This window comes from Macrobrachium nipponense, chromosome 21 (assembly GCF_015104395.2).
Source record: "Macrobrachium nipponense isolate FS-2020 chromosome 21, ASM1510439v2, whole genome shotgun sequence".
In the NCBI taxonomy this organism is placed as follows: Eukaryota; Metazoa; Arthropoda; class Malacostraca; order Decapoda; family Palaemonidae; genus Macrobrachium; species Macrobrachium nipponense.
The window spans coordinates 52,973,489-52,987,340 of NC_087212.1; the positions used below are offsets into that span (position 1 = coordinate 52,973,489).

The 13,852-nt window shown below is 33.6% G+C and overlaps 1 protein-coding gene across 1 annotated transcript in view; it reads left to right on the plus strand.

The window, feature by feature from the left end:
- The first annotated feature begins 2,270 nt into the window (after nucleotides 1–2,270).
- LOC135197478 (G-protein coupled receptor GRL101-like) overlaps nucleotides 2,271–13,852 on the plus strand; it is a 367,490-nt gene continuing 355,908 nt past the window's right edge. Inside the window, exons 1-3 of the mRNA XM_064224543.1 lie at nucleotides 2,271–2,438; nucleotides 2,591–2,786; nucleotides 5,751–5,954. Of these exons, the coding sequence (XP_064080613.1) occupies nucleotides 2,271–2,438; nucleotides 2,591–2,786; nucleotides 5,751–5,954 (568 nt within the window). The remainder of the gene's footprint in view (nucleotides 2,439–2,590; nucleotides 2,787–5,750; nucleotides 5,955–13,852) is intronic.

Here is a 13,852-nt window from a genome sequence, read left to right on the forward strand (position 1 = left end):
AGCTCGAATAATTTACATGAATCACGGGGATGTGATAATTATTCATTATTTGATGGGGGTTTTAGGGTGCAGCATATGTCTATGTAATGAGACATTTTCAGCCATTCTGCTGATTCATTTTCTTTCAAAACGAAAACCGAAGAGTAAGTATGGTTGCATTTGATGCAAATGCATATTCATGAATTTATTGATGCTTTATTTTTCTCCCAGACCTCATTTCAGTGGACAGAGTGCCTAGTCGCTGGTCATGTGCGTATGTGTTTGTGTGTTTGGCCTTTGGTCATTAGTCTGCCCATTTCTCTGCTGTGTATTAGTGACCTTTATAGCCATGTCCCACCATGGCTTATTAATCTCCCGTAGAAATTGTCATGCCTAGAAATGAGTAAAAATTATTCTCGAAGTTTCCAACATGGTTAGCTTCCCTCCTAGTGTCAATATTAAATTTGTGGTACCATCTTATGGGAAATGTGTTCCGCAGTGTATCAGTCAATGTAGTATGCAATGAAATAGCACAGATACATGTGGTCTCGGTTATTTGTTGAAGAATCGATAGTGTGTTGACAGCGTCCTCATAGACTTCACTGGGGATGTACCTTTCTTCATACAGATGTTTAATTATGTCCTTGCATCCTTTCTTGTCCTAGTTGTGATTTTGCTTGCAACAACTGTCTAGTAAAATCCCGCCCAGGAAACATTAAATTACTTGTGCAAAGTCATATATTGCCACTTCTTCCTGGCCGAACTAAGCCGAGAACTTTTCGAATGTGTGTATGTATATATATACACACACACATATATATATATATATATTATGTGTGTATGTATGTATGTACATGCATGCTGAGTGCGGCCGTGATATGCCTTAATCGCTTTTACTTTTTGCATTTGCAGTTAGACATAACTGCTTTTCAGTGACATTCCCCAGTGGAATGGAGTAATTGAGAAGGGAATAGAAAATCTTTTTATATGAGAAACGTTTTGTATCATCAGTACTTCTTTAAATTTTTTTTTAGGCTTACAGAAATATTAAATGTCCTGAATGGTTGAGAATTAATTGCTTCTCCGATACTTGAAAATAGATTTCTAGGAAAATAAAGAAGAGTTTTAGCTTTCCCATTTATATATCTTTCTTTCTATCTTTCTGTCTGTCTATGCATATACATACATATATATATATATATATATATATATATATATATTATATATATATATATATATATATATATTGTCGCGTTTTCACACCAGTGGCTCTTACCTTTATAGTTGATTTAAGTTAATCAATGACTTGGCTCAAATTGAATGCCTTCGGAACAGGACAATTGATCAGTGACTATGGTGGACCAGCAAAGGGGCAGTAAACAGAAAAGTAAGGTAATGCAATGAAAATATACTAGTTTAACAAATTGGTTCAAGAAAAACATTTTGAGTCCACTAAAATACAGTATAATTTCACTTAAATTGAAAAGATATTTCAGGGGTTTCTATAGAGCCCTGTGGCACTGTCTAATATGTCAAAGGGATTACAAAGACTAGCTAGTGCCACACCAAGCTCGAATTGATGTAACTAGATAACTAGAACTAACTTGTAAGATTAACACGTTCTAAGTGCAAGTAGGATTTCCTTCAACGAGTCTGGCACAGAACAGCAGGTAATTGCACCACTCTGATATAGTATCTATAATCACATGGGAATATGATGCACTTGGAATATTTTTCAAAGATCACCATTACCTGACACATGGATGGACATAACAGCACTGCCAGTAAATCTGCAAGACAGTCAAAGCTGTAATGACTGAAGCCAAGAGTTTGCAAGAATTTACTTTACTGATGGCGTAAGAGCAAAAGAAATGTTGTTTAATTCGCAACATAATTACATGCAGAGATTTATTCGAATATGCTTGCCACGAAATATAACAAATCACTAATCAAAAACTTGACTAAATCACTTCACTAGTAACACAACTATATGTCACTAAAAATAAAAGGTCATTGTTTGCTGGAATATTATTGGGAGAAAGAATTCAAATGAAATTAAGATCTGGGAATAGGTTGAGGTTTTTAGGAATAGGGACTGAATTACAGACACTAATAGCTAATTGAAATTACAGTTCTCGGCACTTTACTTGATGGACTTGAACTCAGATGTAAGATGAGCCAGTAGAAATCATCGTCAAGGAGCATACATCTTAACACTGCCAATGAAGGGAGTAGGAAGGGCGTGACTGGGTAGACTGGTTGCGCAAGGCCGTAGTGAGCTAGTGAGCTATATGGTATGGGTTATAGTGGAATACTTGTCTAAGTATAAGTCCAAGGAAGCACTTGTAAGCTTCTCGCTTGAGCCCGAATATAAGGCACCAAACCGACTGAGTGTGGTGCTGGGTGTATTGAGCCTCTCTCAACTTGTTATGGACAACTGGGTCCTGAGATCACTACAGGTGTAGGGTGTTGTGGCAAGGCTTCCTACCTAAGCGACATCTTACGGCAACCAGGGGCACTCATATCCCAATGATTGCAGTCGCCATCTTGGATGTTTTCGATGTTCAGTTGGGATTGTTTAAATCTCCACACAGACCTTCTTAATCCTCAGTTAGTGCTGGAAGAAAACAGTATTTCAGCAGTATCTTGTGTCTATGTTGTCTACAACAAAAGAAGGGCATCACAAGGGAGAGAAATTTTAGGATGGGTGGAGTTATTAGGTGTGAAGGGCAAGATCAGGTCAGATCTTAAAAGACCCATACATGGGTCAAAAGGAGATGGCTGCTGGAGTGCAGGTGTTAATGAGGGTATTGCAACCATAAGGGAATCTGTCTCCCTTTGACGTGTTTGGACCAAATAAAGATGGCCTGCTAGCCAATAAACTTGAGGTGCTTAATGAAGCTAGACATTAAAGGTGATTATATGGAATTGGACAGGGACTCTTACAATAGACTTGAGGGACGGTCAGCTTCCTGGTCTCGTCTGAGAGACGTCATTAAGAGACGACACCGGTGTTATAAAAGATGCCGCTATTGATGCTAATGCCAGGCAGCAAATCCTGAGAGGATTCCAAAGGATTGTCCTAATGGCGTGCTATTGTACTCGCTATGACCTGAGAAGGGGTTTTTGAATAATGGAAAGGGTGCAAACTATATGGCAAGCAAAACGAATCTAAACTTATTTATTTTGAAACTACGCTGTCGTTTCTATCGCGGACGAGATTCTGGGAGTGTTTATGATCTATTTGACAGTGAAACAAATTCGAGTTCATTTTCCCTTACACTACTGTGACGCTAATTTCTCTGAAGATAAAAACAGCCCTAAGCTAATCACTTCAATTTCAACTGATAAATAACCCTTTTTGCTTGTTTTTTTTTTCCACACTACTTGTACTTTGATGAGTGGCGTGTGGATTTTCTTCAAAGCCATGGTTGGAATTCAACTAACTAAGCATTAATCACTGCCAAAAGTTGTTCGACGAACATGCACACTCGTCGCAAAATTACTCTCTTTCCCATCAGTGTTTGGGGTCAATTAATTTTTATCAATTCAAATCAATTCCAATTCAACGAAAATTGTGAATTTATCAAATACAATTCAATTCCAAATAATCTTCAAAAATAAATGTTCAATTTCAATTAAATTCAAATCATAAGGGTTTCAATTCCAATTATATTACAATTCATTATATAATCGATATTTCGTATGAGGGGCGAACCTTAAATTTCACTGACCTCGGTTAAGCTACTCACATCTGTATCAAGTATCAACATTCGGCATCCACAAAAAATTATACAACTATGTAATAAACATAAAGCTCACATTTTCAATCAACAAAAAATTGGCTTCTCAAAATTTTGCCTTAGAAAAGTCTTACCCCATATTATAGATAAATGCTACAAAATCTCATTATACAACTTTGTAGTAAACAAAAAATTCATATTTTTATAACCAAAAAGTTGGAATCTTGTAATAAACAAAATGTCAATCTTTTTGTTTGACAAGTATAATTCCTGTCAGTTTGCCTGAATGAGATGGTGTGTAACACCTCCAGCTTATGATCATATGAATATGGTTGCCAAACACCATAGTAGCTGACAGGTTAGGGCAGTAAGGCAGGACAAGACTTGATCCGTACTGACTCAAAACATTAGGGTTGGAAAATTCGTAAAATTTTCATAGTAGCCCATAATTAATGCTCTGTTCTTTATAGCCTAATTCTCTCTCTGTAAAGATATATCTATTCATAATATGTCATGTAGTTCCTCGCTGGACGAGTGGTTTTCGCACTCGGCTGCCAATCCGGTGGTTAGAGGTTCGATTCCCGGCTCGGAAATTTATTTCTGGTGATAGAAATTCATTTCTCGATATAGTGTGGTTCGGATCCCACAATAAGCTGTAGGCCCCGTTGCTAGGTGACCAATTAGTTCCTTGCAACGTAAAAATATCTAATCCTTCGGGCCAGCCCTAGGAGAACTGTTAATCAGCTCGGTGGTCTGGTAAAACTAAGATATACTTAAATGATATGTCATGTTCAAGACTGCGAGGTTTAATTCCTGTCATTTAGTCTTAACGAGATGATGTGTAAATGTCTAGCTTATACATATAAGGGTGTATAGATCAATTCAAAACAATTTGCAACATTTTAGCATCAGTTCATATCAATTCACCGCATTTTAGCGTAAATTCATGTCAATTCATCTTATTTTTTCGGCATCAGTTCCAATTCAGTTCCATTTAATCAAGTCCAAGTATTTCACAATTTCTTTTTTCAATTCCAATTCAATTCCAATTCACGCAATTTTAGCATCAATTCCAATTCAATTCCAATCCAATTCATAATTGACCTCAACCCTATTTCCCATATTACAGTCTCTCGAATCGTCAAGAATACTAAGCATCTCTATTTGCTGCCATATATATATATATATATATATATATATATATATATATATATATATATATATATATATGTATATATATATATATATTATATATATATATATATATATATATATATATATATATATATATATATATATATATGCAAAATCTTGTATTGTCAATTCCTCATGTAAGTCAGCTTATCTGCTGGGTAAAGGACGTGTCATGGTAATGTCTTCATTGCAACGAATGATAAGTTAAAGGAAATGAAAATGCATTTTCTTCAAGTAGGTCTGCACCAAAGAGGCATTCGTGCACGTGTTGGAGGCGCCTGTTCTCATGATGGTTCTAGAATCGGTCAAGAATACTAAGCATCTCTATTTGCTGCCAAATTTGTATATATATATATATATATATATATATATATATATATATATATATATATATATATATATATATATATATATATATATATATATATATATATATATATATATATATATATATATATATATATATATATATATATATATATATAGCAAATTCTTGTATTGTCAATTCCTCATGTAAGTCAGCTTATCTGCTGGGTAAAGGACGTGTCATGGTAATGGCTTCATAGCAACGAATGATAAGTTAAAGGAAATGAAAATGCATTTTCTTCAAGTAGGTCTGCAGCAAAGAGGCATTGGCTCACGTGTTGGAGGCGCCTGTTCTCATGATGGTTCTAGAATTGGCAGGAGTGTTGTGGAACGCGACACGCCCCGTCATGTCAGCAGAAAATGCAGCGAAATATGATGCAATACTTCGTCAAGATTCTTCTAAGATATTCTGGTCATCTTGGGAGTCTGTGACATTCGTGCTCCGCCCCCTGTAGGCCCCGCCCCCAGGTCACCGTATAAATACGACTGACGAAGCAGAAGAGATCAGTAAGATCACAGATCAAATCGTCAGTGAGAGCTCACCAGCAGAGATCAGAGCTCATCAGAGAAAGATAAGAGAAGAAGGTACAGACAAAGGATCAGAGAGGAAAAGGCGCTCGAGAGTTTGGGTCGAATTCTGGTCAAGTCGCCCAGTTAGAGAGAACGACCGAGGTATTTTCGTCATTGAGCAAGCCTTGGGAGCAGAAACGTTCTACAAGAGGTTTCGAGGAGTTCCTGCCCTTTGAATAGACATTGTTTTCTGCAATACGGAGTCAAGAAGACGTCTGCAATTACAGTTCTCCTTTTGTGAAGCCACCGCTTCGAGCATAGATCTCCGACAGCGCAAAACTGGCGAGCAAGTAATTCCATTACCTCACTGCTTCCCCAGTTCACGGATTGTAAGATTTTACTTGTGGTATGTAAATAAGAGAAACCATTCTGCATTTATCTTTTGTTAGTAAGCTTGTAAATAAACCTTCGTTCTGTTAGTGTTTCTTTCTATATTCGTATCCCCAGTTTCAACTGTTGGTGTTGAATTCTTTTTGTTTATCATTATTTCGAACTTGGAGCGAACCTCACTCTCGTGGTTCGTAACAATGCGCGAATGCCTCTTTGCTACAGACCTACTTGAAGAAAATGCATTTTCATTTCCTTTAACTTATCATTCGTTGCTATGAAGCCATTACCATGACAGGACGTCGAGTCGAAAGATCTTGCAGAAACACCGTTGTTTATTTTTCCTTCGTGGCTTATACCTTTATTTATGTATTTATCACGTTCCAAACTTTCATGATTCAGTACATCAGTATACATATATATATATATATATATATATATATATATATATATATATATATATATATATATATATATATATATATATATATATATATATATATATATATATATATATATATATATATATATATATATATATATATATATATATATTTCTCAAAAAATCACCATAACGTGACTGGAATATCTTGAAGTAATAAAAGTCCACACTTATGTAAAATGTGTATTAAAAATACATAAAAGATGGGAGCTTTCGTCTACTTGATCAGTAGAACCTCATCAGCTGTGCGGCTGATGAGGTCTACTGATCAAGTAGACGAAAGCTCCCGTCTTTTATGTATTTTTAATACACATTTTACATAAGTGTGGACTTTTATCACTTCAATATATATACATATATATTATATTATTATATATATATATATATATATATATATATATATAATATATATATATGTGTGTGTGTGTGTGTGTGTGTGTGTGTGTGTTTGTATGTATGTATGTATAACTGAATCACGAAAGTTTGGAACGTGATAAATCCATAGATAAAGGCCTAAGCCACAAAGGAAAAATAAATAACAGAGTTTCTCCAAGACCTTTCGACTCGACGTCCTTTACTCAGCAGATAAGCTGACTTACATGAGAAATTGACAATACAAGAAAGGTCGTATAACTGACAGATAGGGATTATAAGGAGATTAGTACCTAGAATCCGGCACACCTGGAAGATGAGTAACCTTCCCAAACAAGCATAAACATGGGTACAATTAAAAAAAAAAAAAAAAAAAACATTTCGTGATAAGTCATCTTTTGACCTTGCAATTACTCAACTACTAATCCAATTTGTTTGGTGGTTGTTTTCACTTAAATGAATGAATATTGCAATAGATATTTGCCCAGTTTTTACAGAATATTTATGCTGGCTTAATCTTACTTCTAAGCCCTTGCTTGACTGTCCGAGATAAAATGAGGGGCAGTCCATACATGGAATTTTATATATTATGTTGTTGCTTTCTCTGGGGCCATTTTTTATTAATATTCCTTTTAGTGTGTTATTATAGGAAAAAACAAGGTAGACCTTAAAGGCTTTTAACAATGATTTAATGGTTTCAAATCCGTTAAAATAAGGCAAACTAAGAATGTTCTTAGAATTTTCTTTCTCTGTGTTGCTTACAATATAAAACTTTTTGTGGGCTTTATTATAACAAATGCTATCTAATATATGTGAAGGATAACATAAATCTTTCCCTATTTTTCTTATGTCAACAATTTCTCAATCCAAATATTGGGGACTGACAATGTGCAATGCTCGTAAAAACATAGAAGAAAAAATTTATATTTTGATGTTAAGATGGTGGCCTGAATAGAAATGAACATAAGTTAAGTTGTTGGTTGGTTTCCTATAAATACTGAATTTACATTGAAATGGTTTTCTATGTATCAAAACATCTAAGAAAGGGAGGCAATTGTCTTTTTCCAATTCGAGAGTAAACTTAATCGATGGTACCCGGTTATTTAATTTGGAGAGTAAATCATTTACATCAATACCAGCAGGCAGAACAGCTAAAATATCATCAACATATCTAAACCACTTTACAGGAATATAAAAAATATTAGGTAAGTAGCGTTTTTCAAAGAATTCCATGTACAAGTTTGAGAGGAGTGGTGATAAAGGGTTGCCCATTGCCACGCCAAATATTTGTTGATAAATTTCACCATTGAATATAAACTTACAATCACAAATGCACAACCTAGTGAGTGAAATAATGTGACTTATAGGTAGAGGTAATTCATGCTGAGTTAGTTCATTATTAAGATATTCTAAAGTAGAGTCTATAGGAACTATAGTAAAAAGAGAACATACATCAAAACTAACGAATCTAACAGTGGGGCAAAGAGTAATTTTGTTTAATTTATCAATTAAATCTAGAGAATTATATATATACGAATTGGAGATGGTTCCAAGTAATGGGGACAAGATCTCAGTGATATATTTCGAAAGTGTATATGAAATTGAACCAACAGTACTGATAATAGGCCGCATAGGGTTATTTTCATTGTGCATTTTTACTAATCCATACAGGTAAGGTAGCGAAGCAGATTTGACTGACAATTTGCCTAGTATTTCTGTTTTATCTTTAAGGATATTTTTCACTGTGCTATTGAAGTTTTTATGACTTGATCAAGGGGATTTTCTTTTAGTTTTTATATGTCACATCATCATCCAGTAGGGTTTGCATATGTGATATGTAGTCAGCTTTATCTAAAATTACTATACTATTTGACTTATCAGCTTTTGTAATGTGGATAGTATTGTCCTTTTAAAGATCGGTCAAACTTTTCTTATAGGGAGCAGGGAAGTTACTTTCATGCTTAACATTGGCAGCTCCGTAAACAATACCTTTAATTATGTCAACATGATTTTGAGGAAGATCACAATATTTTTAAAATTTACTTAGGGATGACGCAATCATTAAAGCAGAAGGTCAACTTGTTATAAAGAAAGATAAACCATATCCTAGCGCACTCACAACATTTTCACTTATTTGTTTACTTGATAGGTTTACATCACAATCTTGACATGCACGATTAGTCTAATCACTGCTATCAATAAGATTTTATATTTTTTTGTCGAGTTTCCTTTTTAGGGCATCTGTAGTCCTACGTAGCTTTTCGTAAATTTCCCGTCGCAGCGAGTCCTTCCAATCAGCCGGGATGGAATGATTGAAAGAGATCCTTGTTTTTTCCAATTCCTTGAATTTTTCTTACTCTTCTTGCTTGGCGGCTGCTATGTGCTGTTTCAACATCATGGCACTAAATTCGTTGAATGGGTGATTGTCATACCTTCTTAGATTTATGTTATCCTTCACATATATTATCCTTCACATATATTATCCTTCACATATATTAGATATTTGTTATAATAAAGCCCACAAAAAGTTTTATAGTGTAAGTAACACGAAGAAAATTCTAAGAACATTCTCAGTTTGCCTTATTTTAACGGATTTGAAACCATTAAATCACTGTTAAAAGCCTTTAAGGTCAACTTTTTTTTTTTCTATAATAACACACTAAAAGGGATGTTAATAAAAAATGGCCCCAGAGAAAGCAACAACATAATATATAAAATTCTATGTATGGACTGCCCCTCATTTTATCTCGGACAGCCGAGCAAGGGCTTAGAAGTAAGATTACGCCAGCATAAATATTCTGTAAAAACTGGGCAAACACCTAATGCAATATTCATTCAAGTGAAAACAACCACTGAATAAACTGGATTGGTAGTTCAGAAATTGCTAAGTCAAAAGATGTGTTCTCACGAAAAATTTTGGAATCTGCCATAAAACAACTTACTTCTCATTGTAATCTTAATATTAGTCGTGGCCTGTTTCATTTAGACCCTTGTATTTGTAACATGTTTAAGAATGACCTCAAAGATATAATTACAGACTTAAATACAAATTAGTTGCCTTAGAGATATCTTCATTGTATATGTATGTTGAATATGTGTTGTGAATGTTTATTGTGAATATGTTTTTGTTTACTAAAGTTCTGAATTGCTGTCACCTTATATAATCCTTTAATTGTCTTATCCTTGTGTTCGAGCAGATTGACTTAATCTTTTATTTTTTTAATTGTACCCAAGTTTATGCTTTTTTGGGAAGATTACTCATCTTTCAGGTGTGCCGGATTCTAGGTACTAATCTCCTTATAATCCCTATCTGTCAGTTATACGACCTTTCTTGTATTGTCAATTCCTCATGTAAGTCAGTTTATCTGCTGAGTAAAGGACGTCGAGTCGAAAGATCTTGCAGAAACTCCGTTGTTTATTTTTCCTTTGTAGCTTATACCTTTATTTATATATATGTATATACATATGCATGTGCATATTAGAATATCACAACATATTATATATATTATTTATATATATATATATATATATATATATTATATATATATACATATATATATATATATATATATATATATATATATATATATATATATATATATATATATATATATATACGTGTGTGTGTGTGTGTGTGCACGCGTATTGGAATATCACAAAATGGTTTTTCCATTTCTCTCCCTCCCTATTCGCATTTGTAATACCTTTCGAGTTTTGAAAATCTTCGTTCACAGGAATGAGAATACCCAGAGTTTTCCTACAACAGCCACGTTTTCACTTTTCTTACTGCTAAGCCTTATTTTGTTATAAAGATTTGCAGCTCTCCTGTCCACTCCATTCTTCTGCCTTCAAATATTTTCTTGACCTCTTCTCCCTCCGTATAGCAGCTCCCAGGGGGTTCCTTTTCTTCTCTCCTTTGTAGCTTCCCCCATTACTAGATGAATGGTAACAGGCTCTAAGTTCCTTTTATCCTCTATGAAGAAGGACTTTTATATCATTTTATATAAGTTACAATACCGCAAAGGCTTTTTTTTCTGACTTTTTCATACCTTTAATAGCATTTCACATCATTCAAGCTAAGGGTAACTTGGAAAAGCTCTATCGATTCTTCATCGATGTATTGGCAGTCTGTATAAGGTAAACTGTGTTTTATGTGTAAAGAATTATTATTATAACTTCCATATCACACGTTATCTTAACATGTTATTTTTCAAATAATATGTGAATTCAGTGTGCTCGCATTGTGTGTAGCCGTACATAAAAAATAGACATAAGTTCATACATAAATATTTTTCAATTAATATCTATATATATTATCGCAAAATATTTAAAACGAGTAGTTTCCATCTTGGATATAAAAAAATGAGTAGGCTACACATATCTTTTCTTCAGTTTTTAATTTGTGCAGTCATATTTTTATAGCGCCAGTTTGCTTGGTTGTGAGTAAGGAGAGGCTGTACTGTGTCAGGCTCTGTCGTGGAAGCATTTTTGATGTTGCATTTTACACATCAATTAAGAACGTTGTAGCGTCTACAAACTTTCTTAGCCTATATTATTATAAATTGAACCCAACAATTCCGACGTATCGGAACATTTTTTGTGGATTTTAAAATCCCAACCTAAGTTTAGAAGATTTATTAAAAACACAATTTTGACATATATATATATATATATTATATATATATATATATATATATATATATATATATATATATATATATATATGTATATATATATATATATATATATATATGTGTGTGTGTGTGTATGTGTGTGTGTGTGTGTGTATACTCAAACATAGGAGCTGCAACTCTCGAAATCATACTTGTAGGCGTCCAGGGAAAGGCATTCAGTACAATTGAAGGCTTATTGCTAATGCCGACGTTTCACAACTACTTCGTTGCATCTTCAAGGCGGAAATACAGCGAGTTGACTCTTAATAATTAATCATAAAAACATTTACAATAATATATATTTTAAATGTTTACTCATTTAAAATATATACAAAAAACACCATTGACACGAAAAGAAGGACCTACCCAGACGGGAGTTAAAAAGAAACTGTTTAAACAAGGAGAGAGAAAGAAAAAAAATACAATAATAATAAACAACAAGGCGCACACGTACAGTAAGGGAACGACAAGACAAATAGGGCCATTAAGCAATGAACAGTTGAAAATATGATGTTTGGCTATTTAATGTTGGGACAGTTAATTTTATCAGTATGGACTCTAAGATTGTTAAGCCATTGTTTTTTTTTTTTTGCGCTTGTCCTATTATTTGAAAATCTTTGTTATCTATGGATGTTGTGCATAATTTGGAATGGTTCCTTATATTTGTTTTGGGTTGGACAGTCTGCTTCCTGTTCTAAAACTAACTCCTCTATGGGCGTCTATGCGTACCCTTAGCAGTCGTTTGGTACATCCAACGCAAGTCCCCTGGTTACACCTGGGGCAAGTATACTTATAAGCAACGTTGGATGTAAACAACGGACTAATTTTGTCCTTGAGCTTGAAGAAGGACCCGATGGTGCAAGGATTTTTGTGAATTAAGTTTAGATTTAAGGCAGGCAATTCTCTCTGAAGTAAATTTAGACACTTTTTCCTAAAATATCCATCACAAAAGTAAGGGAACGTTGTAAACATTTTCATTTTCGTCACAGTATAGATAGCAGTGGGCATTTCCATTTTCTTATCTGAGAACTTGTTTAAGGCTCTGAATAAGACCCTTTGAGGAAAACAATTATTACTAAAGTAGTAAGCCAACGTTACGACCTCTTCATGGAAGGTCATCCAACTAGACGAGTGTGTAAAGCCCCTGTGGAGGAGAGTAGAAATGGAGTTTAATTTAAAATTAAAATGACAGAAGCTATAGAAATTCGTACCCAAACCTGTAAAATTATCTTTTCTATAAATCCTTGTATAAAACCTTTGTTCATTTCTAGAGATAAAAACATCCAGGAACGGTAATTTATTATTAGATTCCTTCTTGAGGCTGAACTTGATGTTCGGGTGTTGGGTGAAACGTCGGCATTAGCAATAAACCTTCAATTGTATTGAATGCCTTTCCCTGGACGCCTATAAGTATATATATTATATATATATATATATATATATATATATATATATATATATATAGATATATATATATATATATTTTATATATAGACTATATATTTATATATATATATATATATATATAGATATATATATATATATATATATATATATATAATACACACACATATGTAAGTGATGCATTTTTCACTTCATAACTAAAAAGTTAAATTTCCTGAAAACCACTTTAATTCGATTTTGTGCAGTTCACTAACTAATCGTTTTTGAGTGAGGAAGAACCTAAAGAAAACGTAATTTTAAGGAAAAGTTTTTATTATTTTTAAGGTCACCGCTGGGCTATAATTGCCTTCTTTTTTATTATTTTGATATATTATTTGTTACTTCTGTAAATGTCTTTTGTTTAATGTAGTGGGAAAACTTTGAAAAGTAAGTGTAACATATATTTCTAGACTCTTATGATAAAATAAATTCTTGTTATCGTTTCTTTGGATTGATTACTTGATCAAATTAAGAGAAACGATGTTTTGTGTTAATAAATTCTTTCTGTCAGTGACAGTTGGATTGTGGCTGTTGGTGTCTGGGTCTCTAACCCTCCGAGACCTAACTCCAGAAAACATTGAAAAAAGTTATACTTAGTCTTTAATCAGTTCTAAATTTCTTTCCATTCACTGCTTTTAAATTATTATTTAATAAATATGATTTTTGCTTTGCCTAGATGCTGGTAGACGTGTTCAGCTAAGCGTTAAGGGATGGTTCAAGATTGAAAGGGACTCTTTGAGAAA